This window comes from Scyliorhinus canicula, chromosome 11 (assembly GCF_902713615.1).
Source record: "Scyliorhinus canicula chromosome 11, sScyCan1.1, whole genome shotgun sequence".
Lineage (NCBI taxonomy): Eukaryota > Metazoa > Chordata > Chondrichthyes > Carcharhiniformes > Scyliorhinidae > Scyliorhinus > Scyliorhinus canicula.
In genome coordinates, this window is record NC_052156.1 from 152,946,265 (window position 1) to 152,971,787 (window position 25,523).

Sequence of the window (25,523 nt, forward strand, 5' to 3'; positions counted from 1 at the left end):
GGGTTACACCTGGCAGGACTGGAACTGATGTCCTATTTGCTAGTGCAGTTGGGGAGTGTTTAAACTAATATGCTAGGGGGATGGGAACCTATGCAAGGTGTCAGAGAAAGAGAGAGCAAGGACAAAAAGAAAAGGTAGAAAAGTGAATATGAAAAGTGATAGGAGGAAATGGGCAAAATTCAAACAGAGCAAAAGAGAAAAATATTGGGAGCAAGACAAACAATGTGAAAAAGACAAACTTAAAGGCTCTGTGCCTTAATGCACCGAGCATTTGCAATAAAGTGGATGAACTAATCGCGCAGATAGATATAAATGGGTACGATATAATGGGGATTACGGAGACATGGCTGCAGGGTGACCAGGGATGGGAACTGAATGTCCCAGGGTTTTCAGTATTTAGGAAGGACAGGCATAAAAGAAAAGGTGGAGGCGTGGCATTGCTGGTTAAAGAGGAAATTAACACAGTCGTGAGAAAGGATATTCGCTCTGACAATGTGGAATCTGTATGGGTAGAGTTGAGAAATACCAAGGGGAAAAAAGCATTAGTGGGTGTCATATACAGACCCCCAAACTGTAGTGGTGATGTTGGGAATGGCATTAAACACAAAATTAGAGATGCATGTAATAAGGGAATATCGGTGATCATGGGTGATTTTAATCTTCACATAAATTGGGCAAATCAAATTAGCTACAATTAGAGGAGGAATTCCTGGAGTGTATGCGGGATGGTTTTCTTGATCAATATGGGGAGGAACCAACTAGAAACCAGGCCATCTTAGACTGGGTGCTGTGTAATGGGAAGGGAATCATTGCCAGTCTGATGTATGAGATCCCTTGGGGATGAGCCACCATAACGTGATAGAATTTTTTATCAAGGTGGAGAGTGAAGTAGTTGATTCGGAGACTGGGTGCTGAATCTTAGTGAGTTGGCCTTGATAGATTGGGGAGAGTTACTCAAAGGGATGACAGTGGATAGGCAATGGCAAACATTCAAGGAGCGGATGGGGGAACTACAGCAATTGTTCATTCCTGTCTGGCACAAAAACAAAGGGGGTAAGAGGGCCAATCCTTGGCTTAGAAAGGAAATTAGAAATAGTATCCGATCGAAGGAAGAAGCATATAGATTGGCAAAGAAAATTTATAGATCTGAGGATTGGGAGCAATTTAGAATTCAGCAAAGATGGACAAAGGGATTGATTAAGAAGGGTAAATGAAGCTTGCAGGGAACATAAAGACTGAAACTAAGAGTTTCTATAGATATGTGAAGAGAAAGAGATTGTAAAGAGAAATGTAGGCCCCCTACAGACAGAAACTGGGGAATGCTCAATAAGGTAAAATAAATGGTTGAGCAACTGAATACATACTTTGGTTCTGTCTTCACAAAAGAGCACACAAATCAGATAGCAGAAATGTTGGAGAAAGAAAGGTTTAGTGAGAGGGAAGAATTGAGGGAGATCAACATCAGTAGAGAAATGGTGCTGGGAAAATTGATGGGATTGAAGGCGGATAAATCTCCAGGGCCTGAGAATCTGCATCTCAGAATGCTTAAGGAGGTGGCTCTGGAAATAGTGGCTGCATTGGTGGTCATCTTCTGGGATTTTATAGACTCTTGAACAGTCCCTGCAGATTGGAGGGTAGCTCACGTCACCCCAATATTCAAAAAGGGAGGTAGAGAGAAAGCAGGGAATTATAGACCAGTAAGCCTAAAATCGGTGGTGGGGAAAATTCTTGAATCTATTATCAAGGACTTTATAGCGGAACATTTAGAAAGCAGTGGTAGGATTAGTCAGAGTCAGCATGAATTTATGAAGAAAAATTATGCTTGACAAATCTGTTGGAATTCTTTGAAGATGTAACCAGTACAGTTGACGGGGGTGGGGGGGGGGGGGGGGGGGGGGGGGGGGAGTCGATGTGGTATATTTGGACTTTCAGAAGGCGTTTGACAAAGTCCCGCATAAGAGATTATTGTGAAAAATTAAAACGCATGGGATTGGGGGAAATGTATTGAGTTGGATAGAAAACTGGTTTGCAGAGAGGAAACAAAGAGTAGGGATTAATGGGTCCTTTTCAAATTGGCAGGCAGTAACTGGTGGGGTACCACAGGGGTCGGTGCTGGGACCCCAGCTATTCACAATATGTACTAATGATTTGGATGAGAGAACAAAATGTAACATTTTAAAGTTTTCAGACGATACCAAGTTGGGTGGGAGTGGAACTGTGACAGGATCCCACAGCATGATCTGGGCAGGTTGGGTGAGTGGGCAAACCAATGGCAGATGCAGTATAATTTGGATAAGTGTGAGGTTATTCACTTTGGAAGCAAAAACAGGAAGGCAGATTACTACCTGAATGGTTGTAAATTGGGAGAGAGGAGTGTGCAGCGGGACCTGGGTGTCCTTGTGCACCAGTTGCTGAAGGTAAGCATGAGGGTGCAACAGGCGGTAAAGAAGGCTAATGCTGTGTTGGCCTTCATTGGGAGAGGTTTCGAGTGTAGAAGCAGGGATGTGTTGCTGCAATTGTACAGGGCCTTGGTGAGGCCACTTGGCGTATTGTGTGCAGTTTTGGTCTCCTTCTCTGAGGAAGGATGTTCCTGCTCTCGAGGGAGTGCAGCAAAGGTTTATCAGACTGATTCCAGGGATGGTGGGACTGCCATATGAGAAGAGATTGACTAGGTTGGGATTGTTCTCGCTGGAGTTCAGAAGAATGAGGGGGGATCTCATAGAGACTTATAAAATTCTAACGGGACTAGACAGGGTAGATGCAGGGAAGATGTTACCAATGATGGGTGTGTCCAGAACCAGGGTTCACAGTCTGAGGATTCAGGGTAAACTATTTTGGACAGATATAAGGAGACATTTCTTCACCCAAAGAGTGGTGAGCCTGTGGAATTCACTACCACAGGAAGTAGTTGATGCTAAATCATTGAATATATTCAAGAGGCGGCTGGATATAGCACTTGGGGAGAATGGGATCAAAGGCTATGGGGAGAAAGCAGGATTAGGCTATTGAGTTGCATGATCAGCCATGATTTGGTTTTGTGAAGGGTAGGTCATGCCTCACAAACCTTATCGAGTTCTTTGAGAAGGTGACTGAACAGGTAGACGAGGGTAGAGCAGTTGATGTGGTGTATATGGATTTCAGTAAAGCGTTTGATAAGGTTCCCCACGGTCGTCTATTGCAGAAAATACGGAGGCTGGGGATTGAGGGTGATTTAGAGATGTGGATCAGAAATTGGCTAGTTGAAAGAAGACAGAGAGTGGTAGTTGATGGGAAATGTTCAGAATGGAGTTCAGTTACGAGTGGCGTACCACAAGGATCTGTTCTGGGGCCGTTGCTGTTTGTCATTTTTATAAATGACCTAGAGGAGGGCGCAGAAGGATGGGTGAGTAAATTTGCAGACGACACTAAAGTCGGTGGAGTTGTAGACAGTGCGGAAGGATGTTGCAGGTTACAGAGGGACATAGATAAGCTGCAGAGCTGGGCTGAGAGGTGGCAAATGGAGTTTAATGTGGAGAAGTGTGAGGTGATTCACTTTGGAAAGAATAACAGAAATGCGGAATATTTGGCTAATGGTAAAATTCTTGGTAGTGTGGATGAGCAGAGGGATCTCGGTGTCCATGTACATAGATCCCTGAAAGTTGCCACCCAGGTTGATAGGGTTGTGAAGAAGGCCTATGGTGTGTTGGCCTTTATTGGTAGAGGGATTGAGTTCCGGAGCCATGAGGTCATGTTGCAGTTGTACAAAACTCTAGTACGGCCGCATTTGGAGTATTGCGTACAGTTCTGGTCGCCTCATTATAGGAAGGACGTGGAAGCTTTGGAACGGGTGCAGAGGAGATTTACCAGGATGTTGCCTGGTATGGAGGGAAAATCTTATGAGGAAAGGCTGATGGACTTGAGGTTGTTTTCGTTAGAGAGAAGAAGGTTAAGAGGTGACTTAATAGAGGCATACAAAATGATCAGAGGGTTAGATAGGGTGGACAGCGAGAGCCTTCTCCCGCGGATGGAGGTGGCTAGCACGAGGGGACATAGCCTTAAATTGAGGGGTAATAGATATAGGACAGAGGTCAGAGGTGGGTTTTTTACGCAAAGAGTGGTGAGGCCGTGGAATGCCCTACCTGCAACAGTAGTGAACATGCCAACATTGAGGGCATTTAAAAATTTATTGGATAAGCATATGGATGATAAGGGCATAGTGTAGGTTAGATGGCCTTTAGATTTTTTCCATGTCGGTGCAACATCGAGGGCCGAAGGGCCTGTACTGCGCTGTATCGTTCTATGTTCTATGTTCTATGATTGTGATGAATGGCAGAGCAGGCTCAAAGGGCCAAAAGGCCTCATCCTGCTCCTATCTTCTATGCATCTATGACCGAGCATTCTCTAGGTTTTAGACAGATACCTAGGTGCAGAACTATTAGTTATTGAATGGTTGAAACCTATTTGTAGGATGAAGGATATGCATATTGCCTTTGGAAATGCGATACAGAGTTAGAAACACATAGAAAAATTGGATCAGGAGGAGGCCATCCGACCCTTCAAACCCGAGTTAAAACCAGTTTCATTCTCCTGCATGAACATGTCTTGCCTTCGTCAGGACTACCACGCCAGTAAACGTGGTCACTGGTTCTGCAGAGTGCCACCTGCCATATCCCCCACCACCCAACCGGCTGTCACCCACCAGTGGAGCATTAGGCGGACCACTCAAGGTAAAGCCCATTGTAGCCCCTACGCCAACGAACGGTGGCAGCTGGCAGCTGGGGTACATGGTCTCTCCTCCACCGCGTCCAGGAGGATCTCCAGCTTGTGTCTGTGAAACGGATGCTGGTTTCCTCGCTGCCATCAGGTTGGCTTGGGTGAGTGTATGTGGGGAGTGAAGTGTGTATTTGTGGCTGCAGCTTGCCAGCCTCCTGAGTGTCAATCGCGAATCCGGGAAATCTGGCACCATTTCTCTTTGGAATCGATTGTATTCCACCAGACTCCGGAGCTAGCCCCTCAACAGTCGCTGGATTGGTCCAGGTGCAGCGCCAGTTTTGCTGTCGTGGAAGTCCACAAATTCGGCCCTGGTGTCAATACTTAGTCTCAGGAATGGAGAATCCCGCCTTGAGACTTTCAATCCTGATATAATCCCCTTTGCAGAACATTGCTCAGTTCCAACAGACTGCACCATTTGAAATTTTTAAGTAAAAGAAAAGTTTTCTAGGTATAAAGGCACAATTCAATACAAGTACTTCTCTAAATTGCATTATTGTAAAACTCCAGGCCTGAATACCTAAGTCTAAACATTCATGCAGGTTTCCCAAGCAGAGTGTATTGGACTGACTTGCCCACTGAGAAATCACCTGGCTTTCCTATGACCAATTTAACAGTACTGATCTGTGGTAAATGTGTTAATCTGGTAACAAAATAAAATGAGAATCTGGCCTGCAAGATCCCCAAGTTGTTCAGCTGGTAAAGATAACACCTCCAATTCAATCCTTATCGTGTGCTCAGTTAACTCTCAAATCAAACAGTTCTTGGATAACTATAATTGCCCACGAGATTCATGTAGGGACACATTTTTAAAAATCAGCCAACGATTCCTGATCTCAATCATGGAGTTCAAGTGTTGATGTTTGGTGAGGATATGGTTGGGCTAAGATGTGATGCCACCTTACTCTCCAGTCTCCTCTGAGTGCCTGTAGAACTATGCCTCAGTATTAATGAACACCCCCAGAAGAGGGAAAATGTCTGTTCTGGACCTCAATGCATGAGAGAAGAAAAATAATTAAAATTGCTGCAAGCACATAGCAAGCCAGCCAGCATTATTGGCGGGAACAGGCACTTTGGGCATGGACTCGTCTTCAGAACTGAAACAATCGAGGTGAAGAGGCATAGTAATATGATCATAAGATATATAAAATTGATATAAAGATACGTAAAAAAAACCAGAGTAGAGTAGAATTATGAAATAAATGATGGAACAGATCATCTCAATCTAGTGATGGACGAAAGATTTTGCAATATTTAAGAAGTGTGTAGGTGGCTGACAGAATGGGGGAAGGCCTGGGGAGCTGAGAAAATGAGGGAAATGAAATTCTTCTAGTTCAGGTTGAAATTAAATATGTTTGTAAAAGATGATTCAGCTAAATTCTAAGGTTGCCCATCGACATTGCTCAATGTGATCGCTTTCGATGACAACATGATGGATAAGGTCAGCTATGATGGGGCAACATCGCAATCCTTTCAGATCTGCATTGGGGTCAAACAGGGTTGTATTCTGGCCTCCGCTTTTGTGGAATCCGAGGCGGGGGAAGGGGGGGGCGCCATCGGAGGAACTGGAAGAACCAGCAGGAACGGTCGGAAAATCCTGGCCTTAGGGAATGTGGGTGTAACCGGCAAAACTGGCATTTATTGCCTGTCCCTAAATACCCTTGAGAAATTGGTGGTGCAACATATTCTTTAACCGCTGCAGTCTGTGTGGTGTCGGTACATGTACAATACTGTTAGGTTAGGAGATCCAGGTTTGAACCAGCGATCATGAAGGAATGTTAATGTATTTCACAATAACTTACTGTGATTTGGTTGGGGCGATGTGGGGGGGGGGGGTGTGGGGGGCATAGTGATGCAGGTGTGGGGGAGATGAACAGCTTTGTCCTTGATGTGTTAATCTCCTTGAATTTTGTTGTAGTTGCACTTATCAAAGCAAATGAAGAATATTCCATTATACTCTGATGTGCTTTGTAGACGTTGGGAAGACTTTGGCTACCTCATTTCATACATAACCAAAGCTACTTCATTGGCTATGAAAGCTTTGAAATTTGCAGTCGTTGTAAAAGGCGAGAAATGCAAGTTTTCCTTTTTCTGTTCAATTTCTCCAGTCTCTCCACCTAACTGATGGGCACGATTTAACGGAAATGAAACAGAGTCCCATGTTGGGCGTGTTGAGCTGGGTGTTTCCCGGCACTTGCAGTGTCGAGAACGACCCTGCTATTAAATGGGACTCTGCTTTATTTTCGGCCTCGGAGTGGAACGCCCTGCCAAGGCCACACTTAGTTACATTTCCTGCACTAATGAGCTCTGCCTGCCAGTGCAGGAAGAGATTGGGGTGCCATTTTTGGGGACCCTGGCGCTGTGAAGTAACAATGCTAACCATTGTGCTATCATGCCGCCCACTCACCCCCCCCCCCCCCCCGAATGCCCAAACATACCAATGAGATGGTCCTCGAGCCCCCACACCCCACATCATAAGGGCAGCACACCCCTAGGCCTAATCCCCAGAACAAGCAAGATGCTATCTGGGCCCTTTGGCACTGCCAACCTGGCAATACCACTTGCGCATCCTGGAACTGCCTCTGCAGCAGTACCAGGGTACCCTGCTTGGATGAGGGTGCCAGGGCACCACTCTGTCCAGAGCCTGAATACCCAGGGGCCGCTGATCGCTTGTGAGACCATCCTCAAGCGCTATACGCTTGGTCCACGTTGGTGGAGACCAGTGCTAAACGGTGCTCGCTTGGGGTCTCAGAGGTATGGCCGTTAGATCCCGCGCCTTGGGCAACTCCGGCAAGAGTATATTCAAGTTAGCCTGACTGCACACTTGAATATACAAATTCAGGCCCTGCTCAGTGTAAGCAGGATCCAGATTGCGAAGCCTCGCAACATCTCATGAGATCTTGCAAGTCGTAACAAGGGCATTAAATCTCGCGAGAGGCCTCTCACGAGATTTACCGGCCTCATAGGGCGGGATTCTCCCATATCACGGCTGAGTATCCATGCCGTCTTAAACAGCGACACTTTATACGATGGCGTGAACCGGCCGGCGTGGAGCGGTTCACGCCACTCCAGCTGCTGATCCCGGTGTGAACTATGTGCCACGGGATCCGCGCATACACAGTGGCGCCGGAGTCAACCTGCGCATGCGCGGTGGCCTCCTTCAACGCAACGGCCCCGACGCAACATGGTGCAGGACGCAGGACTACAGGGGTCGCGCATAGGAAAAGAGGACAGAGAGGCCGGCCCACTGAACGGTGGGCCCCGATCGCGGGCCAGGCCGCCTCGGAGGCCCCCCCCATGGGTCGGAGCCACCTTACCCCCCCCCCCCATAGACCACCACCCAACCCATGCACGCAGAGTTCCTGCCGGCTGCGAGCAGGTTGGACGTCGCCGGCGGGACGCAGCATTTTAATGCTCAGCTCATCCCGGGTCGAGAATTGGTGGACCGGCCGCATAGAGTGGCCCGCGACCTGCGCCGCACCAAACAAGCCGGCGCCAGCTCTGCGGAGAATCACGTGCCGGCACCGGGGCGGCGTGGCCCGGTCGCGGGGATTCTCTGGCCTGGCCCTGGGCTGAGAGAATCCCAGCCATTGTGTCGCAAGTTGGGTGCAACGAGGCTAGTTGATCAGGCCTGATGCCTTTCTGCTATTGTATTATTCTAGTAAATCTCGTCTGCTCCCTCTTCAGGGCTTAACATCTTTCCTAATGTTCAACAATCTATCTGACATTTTGAAGAGTTATTTTATGTCTTGTTCAGTCCAATCGAGCAGCTGTACTGAGATGATGTAAACTTCAGAATGGATTGCTTATTATTGGGGTGATGCTTTGGCTAAGGCTAGGAAAACTCAGCCAACCTTCCCAGTTCTCAATCAATCCAATGGATATCAGTGCTACCAAGGTTATAATAGTCTGTCAACACACATTTCTGACCCACACATAAATAATTACCACTTGCGTGAGGTACTGAAGGCCTTTAAGCCATGGAATTGTATCTCCGAAACAATCATCATCATCAAGTCAAAAGGAGAGAAAAATAGATGACTTTAACTTGCTCTGCTGCATTTCCCATAGGATGCAATTAAAGATTAAAATAATACACACATTTTAAAGCTTAACCAAATGTTCTACTGCAATGTAACTCGCCACGTTTAGTCTTGAAATGCCTTTGAGGTTTGGAGGGTTTTAATCTTTCAGTTTCCAGTGCTTCCCTGCACATAACATAGGGGCCTCACGGTAGCATGGTGGTTAGCATCAATGCTTCACAGCTCCAGGGTCCCAAGTTCGATTCCCGGCTGGGTCACTGTCTGTGTGGAGTCTGCACATCCTCCCCGTGTGTGCGTGGGTTTCCTCCGGGTGCTCCGGTTTCCTCCCACAGTCCAAAAGATGTGCGGGTTAGGTGGATTGGCCATGCTAAATTGCCCCTAGTGTAAGGTTAATGGGGGGATTGTTGGGTTACGGGTATACGGGTTACGTGGGTTTAAGTAGGGTGATCATTGCTCGGCACAACATCAAGGGCCTGTTCTGTGCTGTACTGTTCTATGTTCTATAACGCACATGTGTTTTGCCTCCTGATTTGAAGTGGCACAGCTAATAAACCAATACTTCAAGAAATCATCTTTATGCTGTTTTGTTCCTCTTTTCAGCTTTTTCTTCATGGGTTGTTCACCAGAGACTCTGGTGCTTACATCAGCACTGCTTGCAGCTACAAAATGAAAGAATCTCTCTTGCGTCCAGAGCACGTGACGCAGTGTACACGATGCGTGACCTGCTCTGTGCCGCCGCTTCTGGAGAGAAGACTCCATCGCGTTTTTAAAAAGAATCTGCTCCTGGGTCAGCGCACTGATACAGGAGGTGGTGGTCTGACTCATTGGGCTCCAGTCCTGCACACTGCTGAGGGGGCACGTATGCGCAGGACGGCCGGTATTCTGAAAGCTGGTTGCGTCCGACAATTTTTAAAGCCAGTTGCAGCTGTTGGCCACTTCTTCCCGTGATCAGGAATGCTGAGACCCATTGTCCTCCCGACATTCGCCCACGACCCACCTGCGGGTGCCACCCTGATGTAGGAAATGACTGATGTAGAACATTTTGTTGTCACAATTTCTTCTGCTAGTCGCATTTTCGTCTTGCTTGCACATAAGTAATTAGGAGCTTCCCGATCCGGAATTTCCACAGATAAACCTAGATATACTGTAATCTGGGTGCAAACAAGATAATGTGGCAGAGTGGCATCGATTACCAAAGCCACATGGTGCCTGAGCTCTGCGAGGGCATTGAAGTGAAATACAATTTGATTCACTCAGAACCATCAGCGATGTACTTGATTGAAGCTGCAGAGATGTAAATTGAATTTTATACCTTAGTAATTAAGGTCTGGTTAATGGAATCACACTCCAGAAATTTCAAACCCACTTTCTTATGTTTTGTTTGTGGATCACTAACTATGGAAGAAGCACATGCAGTATTATTTTCGTAAAGAAAGTTTGGGCTCCATAGCAACCAAACATGATAAGAAGATATTGGACACGCAATTGAAAACAAAGCAATTCTGCTCACCATAAAGGGAGCACTGCGCAGAAATAAAGGGCGGGATTCTCCCGTACCCGGCGGGCTGGGGGGTCCCGGCTGGACGGAGTGGCGTGAACAACTCCGGGTCGGCCCGCCCCAAAGGTGCGGAACCCTCCGCACCTTAAGGGGCTAACCCGGCGCCGGAGTGGTTTGCGCCCCGCCGGCTGGCGTGGAAGGCCTTTGGCGCCACGCCAGCCGGGGCCGAAGGGACTCCGCCGGCCAGCGCGGTCCGCGCATGCGCGAGAGCGTCAGTCATCCCAACACATGCGCGGGGGGGGAGGGGGTTCACCTTCACGCCAGCCATTGCGGAGGACCTTACGGCCGGCGCGTAGGAAAAGATGCCCCCCATGGCACTGGCCCGCCTGCAGATCGGTGGGCCCCGACCACGGGCCAGTAGATCACCCCGCGCCCCCTCCCCCCCAGGATCCCAGAGCCCGCTCGTGCCGCCAGGTCCCGCCGGTAAGAGACCTAGTCTAATTTACGCCAGCGGGACTGGCAAAGAATGGGCTGGACTTTGGCCCATTGCGGGTCGGAGAATTGGTGGGGGCCCTCTGTGAGCGGCAACCCAAACAGGCGCGGCGCGATTCCCGCCTCCACCGAATCTCCGGTGCCAGAGAATTCGGTGGCCGGCGGGGGTGGGATTCACTAAAGTCAGACGAACATCTAATGGCGGGAATCACGCCGCCCCCGCCGGCCATCGAATTCACCGGCACCGGAGATTCGGCGGGTCGGGAATCCGCCGCGTCGTTCGGCGGCCGCTCACGGCGCCCCCCCCCCCCCCCCCACCCCCCCGGTGATTCTCCGACCCACTATGGGCCAAAGTCCAACCTGATCTTTGCCAGTCCCGCCGGCGTAAATTAGACTAGGTCCCTTATCGGCGGGACCTGGCGGCGCGGGCGGGCTCCGGGGTCTTGGGGGGCGCGGGGCGATCTGGCCCCAGGGGGTGGCCCAACAATGGCCTGGCCTGTGTTCGGGGCCCACCGATCCGCGGGCGGGCCTGTGGCGTGGGGTTACTCTTCTCCTACGCGCCAGCCATGTGGTCCTCCAGCGATGGCCGGCGCGAAGGTGAACCCCCCCCCTGCGTATGCGCGAGGATGACATCAGCAGCCGCTGCCTGCGCAGACTCGCGCTGGCCGCCGGAGTCCCTTCGGCCCCAGTTGGCGCAGCGCCAAATGCCTTCCACGCCGGCCGGCGGGGCGCAAACCACTCCGGTGCCGGCCTAGCCCCTGGGGCGGTCCGACGCCGGAGTGCTTCACGCTACTCCGTCCCACTGGGACCCCCCGCCCCGCCGGGTACGGGAGAATCCCGCCCAAAAGTCTTTAATCATGTAATGAAAATAAGGGTCACCGTATAGGTGACAGGTAGTGAAGGAATAAAATAGAGCATGCAGGTAGATTATTTACAAGTTTCCAGTTAGCAGGTCGAAAGCTCCCAAATGCAATATTTAAAAGCAAAGACAGCTTGTTGCAGCTGTGGATTAATTGTGAGAACTGTTAATAGAATGTAAGTGAGTCCCTTCATTGCGCTGAAGAAAGAAAGGAGACGCTCACCTCTCTTCCTCTTGGTCAGTGTTATTAACAGGTTACTGACCTTTCCCTTTCCAGTTCTGACAAAAGGCCTATTTTAGAATCCCAGCATTTGCAGTTTCTTTTCTTTTTATGAATTGTATGCAGATTAGCTCTTCAGTGAACTGAAAGGCCTGGGGGAAGGAGTGCAGTCGTGAACAACACAGTGAGTTCCTTATCTGATCTGAGCTCTCTTGTGAAAGCTTCTTCCTTGTGGCGACTTTAGGGGGCAGCATTTGAAACAGCTGGGAAAGGCACAATTCCAGAAGGATGTCGAGGGGGAAACCTCAGCCAAATGTAAATAACCTCTTAATTTATACACAAATACTATGTATGCGTAAAATAATACTTTCAAGTAAAGGGTTCTTTCTCACCATTCTGTTGAACCATGTCTATTCAGACTCACCTGCACAAGCTGTTAAGAAAATAACAGGGTTGATTAATTTGAGATTTCAGCTGCTCTGAATTATCACAAAGATGCACACAGAGAAGTTGTCTTCTGACTTGGAAACAATACTTAGATTAGCTGTTTGCTCCCAACAGGCTTCACAACTTCCCCATCTCCTCTGAAGGGTAACCACTCGTACCCTTCTTTCCAATATTCTTTTTTGCGGTATTTAACATTATCTCACAAAGATCTATTAATGGGCCAAGTCTGTACACAAATCCCCCCCCCCCCCCCCCCCCCCCCCCCCCCCCAGGAACCGGGCTAAAAGGACCATAAAACAATGACTCTGGCGGGAGCTACCTTGTGTGTGACCTCCCTCTACATGCTGCCACCCACAGTCCCACATCTCAAATAACATGCAAATTTGGGCTGGAATTTTCAGCCTCCCAGGCCATGTGCCTCTTAGCGGTGCGCTGTTAATTGGCGGCTGGAATCTGCCCTCCTACCGACCCTTAACGAGATTTCCCATTGAAATCTCCCCATGTCGTCGTGAAACCTGCTGGCCGGGAAGAAAGGTGAATCCTGACGACAGGAGAATTCCAGCCCTTGCTTGGGAAGACCAATCTGAAAACACTGATATTTTTCCTTTTGTGCATATTCCACAATTTGGTACACTCGCGACGACGCTCATGTGTTACTTGTTCAGTTTTTCTCCTCTCCTGTCACTTTTCTGTTTTGGAATTCTGCAAAACCTGTCCAACCTTGCTACATTTCCATCAACCCTCAGGAGCTTTGTTTTTAGCTGTACCTTCAATCATTTTCTCAACATACTTGCCCAAATGTTTGTTTATCACCTTCAGCAACCTCTCCCCCACTTTACGTTTAAGAGTGGTGGGATATTTTGTCACATTGAATTTTATTAGTGCAGCTTGCTATTGTTGAAGGTTTTGACTCTTGCTGTGGCAATGCTGATAGACACTGGCAACCCGTCAGTACTTTATCTAACTGTCCAATTTTCAAATCGACGTTGAGGTGGAAGGGACAGATTTTAAACTTTGGGTGAAATACGACAGCCTTTCTCTTCATGTAACCATCAGGAATAATTCTGGTTGAGACGTCAAAGTAAATTCAGTGATCAGAGAGCTGAGACTTCAAAGCAAATATGTGTTGAGAAGCCACGGACAACGACTTAATGGCCGAGACAATTTTCAGACGGAATTGAGTCAACAAACAAACCTACAGCTTAGTGAAATAGTGGGCGAGATCTACCAGCTGTTCACGCCGGGGGCATCTTCTGGTCCCGCCGACTGCAGCCCTGCCACGCATTTTCCCGGTGACGTGGGGTGGATTCAATGGGAAATCCATTGACAGCGGTGGGACCGTGAGATCCTGCCACTGGCCAATGGCAGGCTGCCTCCCGCCGACGAGCAACATGCCGCTGGGAGGCCAGAGAATACTACCCCATAACTTTAAATTAATGTCACTTCAAAAGATTGGACAAAATAATGACAACAGAAGACTTTAATCCATCTCTTTCTGAATCGGTGTGTGTTTGTGAAAACAGAAATGAGGTGTACAGAAGGCATGACTGTTAAGCTAAGTGTGCACCCAGAATCAGGCAATTTTGAGGCATCAAGGAAAGTCTGGAAATACACTGGTAAAGAAGATCTGGACATCGAGGCATCAGGCCAGCTCCCAAAACAAGGTACCTGGTCACTCCAAGGTCTTGCGACCACTCATCCAAGTTAAAGCTGTTCCTTGTTCAGCCAGTGACAGTTTCCTTAACAAAATTAACCTTGAATTGACAACGAATGGTGCATTTCTCTCTATAATTGCTGGCCTCCACAAATTGCACTTGGGTAACTCTTTATCCTACAATGTTGAGGGCCGGGTTCCATTCATATCTGAGATGTGTTTCAGGTTCCAAACAACGTTGTGATATAACTTGCTGAATCTAGGCCATGAATTATTAGATAAACCGCTGGCCTACCCAACCTTCTGAATGCCACGTTTTCCTGAACAGAGTGCACATATATATATTTATAGGCATTGTAACTCAGCCTAATATTATTACTACCCAATGCCTACACATATGCACTCTAGATTTGGAGTCACTGGAACGTCACCGGGAGTGGAAAGTTGAGCTAAATTCTCCCTTCTCCTTCACTGATTTTAAAACTGTTTGAGATCGGCTAACTTAGCACTGACCCAAGATGAAACCTTTTCTGGTCTATGTGGCTCAGTAACGTGCTGAATGGTGGATTTTTCCACTCAGCCATCAAGGACAACTTTAAAGGTTGAATATACTCTTTGATGAGAGCTCTTGTTTTGCAGAATAAATGTTAATTAAAATCATTCCTCAGCAATAACTTTCCAGTGAGCATTACAATTAACAGTACCCACATAGAAGATATTATTTCATCTTGTAAGTTATAAATCTGTAAGCGTCAAAGGTCAACCGAAACTTTATATCAATTTAAGCATTCAAGTCCTGCCTCGTGCTTAAACTAATGCTGGCATTTATTTACCAGTAAAGCCGCTTTTCTCTTTATTGCTCCCTAATCAAATAACATTTTCAGTCAGCAATATAGTATCAAACAGTCTTGTGCTCAGAATCAAATTAGTTCAATTTCTTCCCATGTTAAATACATTACAGAACTCTCAAGTGGGACTTGCTTTCATTAAATTTTAACTCATTAGCACGAAACACATCATGCCTCACTATTCAAAGGAAATGTATCTGTATTAACTTAGTTTTTTGTTAGTATTAACTTAGTTGATGTGACTTTTCATTTCCACTGGTGACCTGCATATCCAATCTCTCTGAGCACTGACAAAGTGAATCAGAAATGTGCAAGCTCACAATATGGTCTCCTGTGTTTTCTCTCTCTATTTAATTTCCCTATCTCTCCTGAAGGTGTCCAGGTATGGTGCCATGGTCATAGCTTTGTTCCAGGCCTAAGTAGACATCAGCTTAAATATTGTGGCCAATTTTGAGGAGGAAAGGTATTAAGGCCTTGGAGAGGATGCAAGGGAGAACTGTCAGATTGGTATGATAGATGAGAGCCTTCAGTTATGTGAAGGCACTACAGAAACAGACACTTTTCTCCTTCAAGAAAAGGAGGGTAAGGGGAGTTCAATAGAGTGTTTCAAAATTATGGGAGGAGGGGGTGTTTGCTCGAGCAAATAGGGAGAAAATTGTTTCCAATGACAAGAGGGTTGGTACCAGAGGACTCAGATTTAAGGTAATTGGCAAAACAAATCTGTGGAGAGGAGATGAAGACCCAGATTTTCATTCCTGGGTTGGGTGTGCAGAGATGGGAGAATTCGCAGCTCTGCGAATTATTAAAAATGGCCACCAGCATGTCTGATTTTCTTTGTGTGTGTTGGGGGGGGGGGGCTCAATTAAAAGTCAGGCCCACCATCCGCAGAAAGAGCTGCGGAGGATGGCGGGTGCAGAGATCGGCTATCTAAAATTTTTGAATATATTAATTTATGGGATGCGGATGTCGCAGGTTAGTCTAGTATTTATTGCCCATCCTTAGTTGCCCTTCAGAATCATAGAATTATAGAATTTACAGTGCAGAAGGAGGCCATTCGGCCCATCGAGTCTGCACCGGCCCTTGGAAAAAGCACCCGACTTAAGCCCATACCTCCACCCGATCCCCACACCTCCACCCTATCCCCGTAACCCCAACTAACCGTTTTTTCTGGACACTAAGGGAAATTTAGCACAGCCAATCCACCTAACCTGCACATCTTTGGACTGTGGGAGGAAACCGGAGCACCCGGAGGAAATCCACACAGACACAAAGGTGGTGCTGAGCTGCCTTCTTGAACTGCTGCAGTCCTTGAGGTGTCAGCACACCCACAGTGCTGTTAGGGAGAGAGTTCCAGGATGTTGCCCCTGCAACAGTGAAGGAATGGGGATACATTTCCAAGCCAGGGTGGTGAGTGACTTGGAGGGGAACTGCCAGGTTGTGGGGTTCCTTGGTATCTGCTGCTCTTGTCCTTCTAGATGGAAATGGTCATGGGTTTCGAAGATGCTGCATAAGGAACTTTGGCGAGTTCCTGCAGTGCATCTCGTAGATGGTATACATGGCTGCCACTGTTCATCGGTGGTGGATGGATTGAATGTTTGTGGGAGGGTAGCAATCAAGCTGGTTGCGTTGTCCTGGACGGTGTCAAGCTTCTCGAGTGTTGTTGGAGCTGCACTCATTCAGGCAAGGGGAGAGTATTCCATTACATTCCTGACTTGTGCCTTATAGACGTGGAAAGGCTTTGGGGAGTCAGGAGGTGATACTCGCCGTGAGATTCCTAACCTTTGACCTGCTCTGGTAGTCACAGTATTAATATGGCCAGTCCAGTTCAGTTTCTGATCAATGGTCACTCCCACGCTGTTGATTGTGGGAGATTCAGTGATGGTAATGCCATTGAATGTCATGGGGTGATGGTTAGATGCTTTCTTGTAGGAGATGGTCATTGCCTGGCACTTGTGGGCACGAATGTACTTGCCACTTGTCAGCCCAAGCCTGGATATTGTACCGGCCTTGCTGCTTTTGGACATTAACTGCTTCAGTATCTGAGGAGTCGCGATAGGTGCTGAATATTGTGCAGTCACCTGGATGGAAAGTCTGCCTTTGTGCTCCCACACTTTGTTAAATTAAATTTTAACAAATGATTTAAACAGAAAACAACCCTTCAGCCCTCACCCAACCCCATACACTCCATGGTCGGGATTATCCATGAACCTGCGGGGTGGGCCACTCCGGCGCCGAGGAGTGGCGTGAACCACTCCGGCGTCGGGCCGCTGCACCTTCAGTGGCTAGGCCGGTGCCGGAGTGTTTAGCGCCGCGCCAGCCGGTGTGGAAGGGTCTCCGCCGGCCAGCGCAAGTTGGCGCATGCGCGGGAGCGCCAGCGTGTGCTGCCGTCATCCCAGCGTATGCGCAGGGGGTTCTTCTCCGCACAGGCCATGGCAGTGGTTGACAACGGCCGGTGCGGAGAGAAAGAGTGCCCCCATGGCACAGGCCCAACCGCGGATCGGTGGGCCCCGATTGTGGGCTGGGCCACCGTGGGGGCACCCCCCAGGGCCAGATCCCCCCGTGCCCCCCCGGGACTCTGCAGGCCGCCCGTGCAGCTAGGTCCCGCCGGTAAGGATTTATGTCGGCGGGACTCGCCGAAAACGAGCGGCCACTCAGCCCATCGCAGGCCGGAGAATCGCCGGGGGGCCGCTGCCAGTAGCCGCTGACCGGCTAGCCGCAATTCCCACCCCCGCCAAAACCCCAGCGCCGGAGAATTCGGCAGCCGGCGGGGGCGGGATTCACACCGCCCTCCGACGATTCTCTGACCTGGCGGGGGGTCGGAGTATCCCGCCCCATATGTCCCATCCATGCCAAAGTATGCCACCCTATTTCCCCCATGGCCCCTCATAGCTCCTATGCCAACCCATTCCCCTCTATCCACCCCCATGGTCTCTTATGCCTCCTATGGCAATTAATGTCCCTCTACCCATCCCCATGACCCCTCATACCCCCTTCCCCCATACATTCCCATGGCTCTATATAGCCTCTATGCCAACTGAGTGCCAACTCATGTCAACCTGTTTCCCCCACCCAACACCATTTCCCCTTAGACTCCCCAAGGCAACTCTCCAATTATCCTTTGTCAGTTCTTTGACATTTTTGGCAGTTCTTTGACAACTTTGACAATTCTTTGACAGCTTGAATGTTCTTTGACAGTTCCAATGATTTTTTGCATGTTTTACCCACAATTTACTTTTAACAATCGTAAAGGGGTCATTACCTCTCCCAAAGGATGCCTTATCTCTCCTAAAGGATTCCTTATCTCCTCCAAAGGTGTCCCGGGACAATATCTAAAGGGATTATTTTTCTGTCCAAAGGTATCCAAATGAACCCACCAAATCCAGACTAGCTTTTACCTGATCTAGTCCTTATACTCCCGTTTCTGCACTCCTGGCCTACCAAAATCCCATTTCAATGGAGGCAGCTGATGATTTAAATGGTCATCTGTCTCTGTAATAATGTATCGTACTACGACTTTGCTAAACATAATTCTTCATGCGTGAGCCTAGGTGGCATTTGCACACTCCTCCACTCGAAGGAGACATTAAGTATCGGCCCCTATTCCACTCTGAGGACATTACAGTTGAGTGTGGTCCTGTCCTAACTCAACTCCCAATTGACATTGGGTTAACATTTTGTCATTCCTTCATAATAGCATCAAAGTCCTGGAACTCCCAATCTAACGGCACTTGGAGTGTACCTGCAAAACATAGACCAAGAAGACCCCTTCAGGCTGTAAATTCTGGCTTTGAACAAATTTTAAAAAATGAAGCTATTCTTATTGTCCCTGTGCCTGCCCTTTGAAATAGAGATCCAATTAGTTCCACTTCCTTGCCCTTTCTCCATAGTCCTGCAAATTTTGCTTTTACATGTATATCCAAGTCACTATTGAATCTATTACTTTTAGAAAGTTACCATTAAATCTGCTTCCACCATCCTTTATGGCAGTGCATCGAGATTCTAACTCATTGAATAAAATAAATTCTCCTCATCACCCCTCTGGTTCTTTTACCAATTACCTTAAATTTGTATCTTCTGATTTCCAACTTCCCTGTCAATGGAAACAGTGTCTCCCTATCTATTCTACAAAACACTTACACCCCTATTAAATTTCCCTTCAACCTTCTTTGCTCTAAGAGGATCAACCTCAGCTCTCCTCATTCTCTCGTATTGCTTCTCATAAAAAAAGGGATGTTGGTTTGAACATGGATTTTTTTTTCATTCATTCATGGGATGTGGGCATTGTTGCCATTTATTTCACATCCCTGAGAACATTTAAGAGCCAACCACATTGCTCTGGATCTGCAGTCACAGGCCAGACTAGGCCAGGATCTAGGCCAGACTAGTTAAGAACATCAGATTTCCTTCCGAAAAGGCATTAGTGAACCAGATGGTGTTTTGCAACAATGGTTTCATGGTCATCATTAGACTTTCATTCCAGATTTTTATTGCATTCAAATTTCATCATCTGAGGTGGTGGGATTTGAACTTGGGTTTCGAAAGCATTACCCTGGATCTCTGGATTACTGGTCCAGTGACAAACCCAGCATACCACCATGCTGAATTGACCGTGCTAACATTGCCCAAAGGTTAGGTGGGGTTTCGGGGATATGAGTAGGTGATTGAGCCTAGGTAGGGTGCTGTATTGGCGCAAGGGTCGGTGCAGACCCGATGGGCCAAATGGCCTCCTTCTGTACTGTAGGGACTCTATGATATTATAAGAGCTGTCATAGAAAGTGGACACTCATCTGCCTGATCAGGTATTAAGGGCGTGAAAACTTTTGCGGTTCATGGGCTTATTGTCTGCAACATGTGTGCAGTCGATAGCACTCTGCACTAGTAGGAATGCTACAGATACTCACTGCCCTCTAGCCCAGAGTGGGGGTTTCACTTTGGCAGAGATTGGCCGGCCGTAAGCAATCTTCCGGCAACCAGCCAATTAACAGCAAAGGGTGCAGGGGTAGATCACGAAGGGTGCGGAGGTGGGATGAGAGGTCGCAGCATGTGCGGGCACCATATTTAAAGGGCTGTCATCATTGTATGTAATGAGGACTGTCTGAAAAGCTGAGAAGTTTAAAGGAACCTGCAGCCAGAATGGCAGAAGGGAGATGCTGGGTGGACCCACAGTTCAGTAAACTCTCCTACAGGCTGCAAGGACAAAGCCAGAAGTCTTCTTCCCCAGGACTGGAAAAGGAGATCTGTCTGACTGACCATGAAATGAAATGAAATTACTGAATGAAAATGAATGAAATGAAATGAGGTCTGGATGGAGATCTCAGAAGAATCAGTAGCTATGGGGTAACTCTCCAAACTTGGATCCAGAGCTTCAAGCACATAAATGACCATTTTTGGTCGTCAAGGTGAGTACTCCTTACTGCTTTTCACTTTGGGGCTTACATGTGGCATTTTTCAAACCAGAAGTGAATTTGGCTCAGATCGGATACTTTGACAGTCAAGCCTGATATCATCTGCTCCTGTGGCTTAATTTCATTCTGACTGTGGCAACCCACCCATTGGAGAAACTGGACTACAGATTTCAATGTAATGAATCATTGAATTCCCAAGTTCAGTTTGAAAGGCGGTTAGGAAAGAAAGTCACATTATGAAGCATCCATGACCTTTAAATAATTATTAAAGTCTGAATCTTTTACATGTGCAGCCCTTTAATAAAGTTCCATTACCTCTCATTATACGTAAATGCAAATAGATCCAATTTTCATTTTATATGTTAGTTTGAGGGCTCGTGCTTCTGTAATATTTAATTATGCACAGATTCCATCTGCAATAAGGACAAACACAATACCTGGGGAATTACTGCCTTTTGGGCCCATTTAGTAACAGGAACTGTTAGAGCTGTGATATATGTAACTTTCATGTTGATAAATTGCATCTGTACACATACATGCAAATACATACCCATGCTGCCTCTGCACTGACATATTGTGAACTCATTTGAGAATTGCTTTCTATTAAAATCTCATTTTATTTTCAAGAGCACAGTAACATTAATTCACTTACCACATTTGTCACTCATTTCTTTCCTGACAACTTCTTTCACTTCTTCCTCCTGCAATACAAAGGATAAGAATATGAAGATTTGGGTTCACGGAGCACCTTTCATGATCTCAGGATGCCCTGAGGAGTCACAGTTCCAAAGGCAATCCTTCGATCTCTGCCCCAAATGACTGTTATCTACATGTGCACTCGGCCGGTGAGAGCTGGCAACCTATTTGACTGTGGGGCAGGGAGCCCCCTATGCTGACGTTCAAATTGTCATTTGACATAACTAGGAGAAAAGAATCTTGGCTAAACTTTGCTCTCCCTTAGGACAAAAATCGTCCATCCATTCTGAAATCTGCGACCTCAGCACAGACTGAAGATCAAACCTGGGGCCTTCCTGTTCTGAATGACTTGGCACCATGTCATTCGTTAAGTGCATCATTGAATCATTAAAAATATCTCAGATTTTCATTGCCTACATAAAAGAAAGTGTAAAAATAATTCAGTATAAAATCGGTGTACTCTCTTCCCTCTTCTCAATCCGGGCTTGGTTAAAAGTGCTATTGTTTTCTCTAGATGTTCTGCATTACAACGGTAGCACTGTTGCTTCACAGCGCCAGGGACCAGGGTTCGATTTGCGGCTTGGGTCACTGTCTGTGCGGAGTCTGCACATTCTCCCTGTGCCTGCGTGGGTTTCCTCCGGGTGCTCCGGTTTCCTGCCACAAGTCCCGAAAGACGTGCTGTTAGGTGAGCTGGACATTCTGAATTCTCCCTCTGTGTACCCGAACAGGCGCTTGCTTGAGTGTGGCGACTAGGGGATTTTCACAGTAACTTCATTGCAGTGTTAGTGTAAGCCCACTTGTGACACTAATAAAGATTATTATTGTGCAGAGCAGCCATTAAGGGAAATGGGATTAACAGAATGGTGAATGGCTATATGGCTCATTCCCTCTAGATTCTGAAGCCTAGTAAGTTACCTTTCCATTTGACATGTGAAAGTCCTTTCGGAAATGGGAAATGAAGTGGAAAAGGTGGACCAGCGAGTAGGAACATGTGGTTGGCATTGCTCAGGCCACATTTATTGCTCATGTCCATTGTTGGCACAACTCTACCAAATCAAAGGGTTGTTAGTCACCTACGCAATGTGGATGAGAACCAAACAGCCTATGCCGAACACATTCCCTTCCCTCAAGGACATTACTGCACTAATTGAATCAGTTTTTATGGCTAGCCAACCGATTATACGGTCATTTTTACTGGTGCAATCTCACAATTTATCTGATAATTTCAGTCTTCTCTGATGAGAAAATCTCTGTGCTGCTCGTCCAGTATAACCATTACACTACTAGAACATAGAACATAGAACAGTACAACACAGAACAGGCCCTTCGGCCCTCAATGTTGTGCCGAGCCATGATCACCCTACTCAAACCCACGTATCCACCCTATACCCGTAACCCAACAACCCCCCCCTTAACCTTACTTTTATTAGGACACTACGGGCAATTTAGCATTGCCAATCCACCTAACCCGCACATCTTTGGACTGTGGGAGGAAACCGGAGCACCCTGAGGAAACCCACGCACACAGGGGGAGGACGTGCAGACTCCACACAGACAGTGACCCAGCCGGGAATCGAACCTGGGACCCTGGAGCTGTGAAGCATTTATGCTAACCACCATGCTACCCTGCTGCCCTAAAATTTAGCGCATCCAAATCATTTTTTCCAATTAAGGGGCAATTTAGCGTGGCCAATCCACCTACCCTGCACATCTTTGGGTTGTGGGGGCGAAACCCTCGCAAACACGGGGAGAATGTGCAAACTCCACACGGACAGTGACCCAGAGCTGGGATCGAACCTGGGACCTCGGCGCCGTAAGGCAGCAGTGCCAACCACTGTGCCACCATGCTGCCCAATGTAGCTACAATGGCCAGATTGGTAGAATTGGGAAGGCCAGCTTTGTACTTTTCAGTAAAAAAAATAAGAAGAAATGGGAGGTGGCTGTCAGAAGTCCCTTATAGGTTTACAATGGCTTGAGAGAAAGAGGAGATTGTTACGCCAAAAACAAGACACTGTGAATGCTGATAATATGAAATCAGAAGAGATGATTCTGGCAACACTTCATGGGTTAGGCAGCATTAGTAGGGAAAGAAACAGAGTTGTTAGGGTTTCAGAACTGGAAGAAGTTAGAGAGATAACAATCAATAAGCAAGGTAGGATCTGGGAGGGAAACCATCTGTGGGGGGGGGGGTGGGGGGTGGGTTGCAGAACTAAAAGGAAGGTCTGTGACAGGGTGGAGAGCAAAAGAGATCGAATTACAAAAGAGACTTCTATTCTAACAGCCAGTCTTGGGTACAGGGCACTCAGGATAAAAGGCAAGTGTTCTGACTCACTTTTACCGAAGGTTACTTACTGAAAGTCCAGGATCCCCTTTCTCACCCTTCAGACCAGTTGGGCCAACCTCTCCCTGCTCAAAAGGAAACAAAATGATTCGCCAGTGAACAGTTCCATGTTTTATAAATGGATATATCTCCAGTTATCCTTGTTTTGTCTCACAACAGTCAGGTACAAAACTGAGGAAATCTCATTGTACTGTAACCATTACATTCCCCAACCAGCCCAAACACAAAACAGACCATTTCCCAACCAAACACAAAACAGACCATTCCCCAACCAGCCCAAACACAAAACAGACCATTCCCCAACCAGCCCAAACACAAAACAGACCATTCCCCAACCAAACACAAAACAGACCATTCCCCAACCAATCACAAGTCAGACCATTCCCCAACCAGCCCAAACACAAAACAGACCATTTCCCAACCAAACACAAAACAGACCATTCCCCAACCAGCCCAAACACAAAACAGACCATTCCCCAACCAGCCCAAACACAAAACAGACCATTCCCCAACCAAACACAAAACAGACCATTCCCCAACCAATCACAAGTCAGACCATTCCCCAACCGGCCCAAACACAAAACAGACCATTCCCCAACCAGCCCAAACACGAAACAGACCATTCCCCAACCAAACACAAAACAGACCATTCCCCAACCAGCCCAAACACAAAACAGACCATTCCCCAACCAGCCCAATCACAAAACAGACCATTCCCCAACTGGCTCAAACACAAAACAGACCATTCCCCAACCAAACACAAAACAGACCATTCCCCAACCATTCACAAAACAGACCATTCCCCAACCAGCCCAATCATAAAACAGACCATTCCCCAACTGGCTCAAACACAAAACAGACCATTCCCCAACCAAACACAAAACAGACCATTCCCCAACCATTCACAAAACAGACCATTCCCCAACCAGCCCAAACACAAAACAGACCATTCCCCAACCAGCCCAAACACAAAACAGACCATTCCCTAACCAGCCCAATCACAAAACAGACCATTCCCCAACTGGCTCAAACACAAAACAGACCATTCCCCAACCAAACACAAAACAGACCATTCCCCAACCATTCACAAAACAGACCATTCCCCAACCAGCCCAAACACAAAACAGACCGTTCCCCAACCAGCCCAATCACAAAACAGACCATTCCCCAACTGGCTCAAACACAAAACAGACCATTCCCCAACCAAACACAAAACAGACCAATCCCCAACCAATCACAAAACAGACCATTCCCCAACCAGCCCAATCACAAAACAGACCATTCCCCAACTGGCTCAAACACAAAACAGACCATTCCCCAACCAATCACAAAACAGACCATTCCCCAACTGGCTCAAACACAAAACACCATTCCCCAACCAGCCCAATCACAAAACAGACCATTCCACAACCGACTCAAACACAAAACAGACCATTCCCCAACTGGCCCAAACACAAAACACACCGGGCGCAATTCTCCGCACTCACGACGGTGCGGAGAATACCGTGGCTCGTAAAATTTTACGGCCACGCTCGTCCGACGCCCTCCCGCTATTCTCCCCCCCCCCCCCCCACGCCCGACTCCCGATACGAATCGCTTCCGCCGTTTTTTTACGGCCAGCAGCGATTCTCAGCTGTCCGATGGGCCGAGTTCCCAGCCCTTTACGGCTGTTTTTACGAACGGCAAACACACCTGGTCTGGCCGTTCGTAAAAACGGCCGTAAAGTGCCGATTTTTAAAACCATGGCACCGATTGGCACGGCAGTACCACGGCCGTGCCAAGGGTGCCATGGGCCCGATGCCCGCGCACTCTTTGTCCCTCCGCCGCCCCGCTGTATCACTTCGCGGGGCGGCTGAGGGGCATCCAGGCCCACGCATGCGCGGGTTTTGCGCAAATGCGCGATGACGTCATCCGCGCATGCGCGGGTTGGAGTCTTCCAATCCGCGCATGCACGGCTGCCATCATATGACGCGTCAGCCGGCGCAAACTCTGGCAAGCGGGCTTAACGAAATTCGTTAAGCCCGCGATGCCGGAGTTTATGGCATCGGGGGGGGGGCTGGCGTCAAACCCGCCCGGATTTGACGCCAGCCTTACGATTTCTCCCCCTCTGGGAGAATCTCGCCCACCATTCCACAACCAGCCCAATCACAAAACAGACCATTCCACAACCGGCTCAAACACAAAACAGACCATTCCCCAACTGACTCAAACACAAAACAGACCATTCCCCAACCAAACACAAAACAGACCATTCCCCAACCGGCCCAAACA

At 47.8% G+C, this 25,523-nt stretch overlaps 1 protein-coding gene across 1 annotated transcript in view; it reads right to left on the reverse strand.

The window, feature by feature from the left end:
- Positions 1–25,523, reverse strand: part of LOC119973530 (collagen alpha-1(VII) chain-like) — a 528,770-nt gene that overhangs the window by 40,126 nt on the left and 463,121 nt on the right. Inside the window, 3 exon segments of the mRNA XM_038811804.1 lie at positions 12,286–12,294; positions 20,868–20,916; positions 23,264–23,317. Of these exon segments, the coding sequence (XP_038667732.1) occupies positions 12,286–12,294; positions 20,868–20,916; positions 23,264–23,317 (112 nt within the window).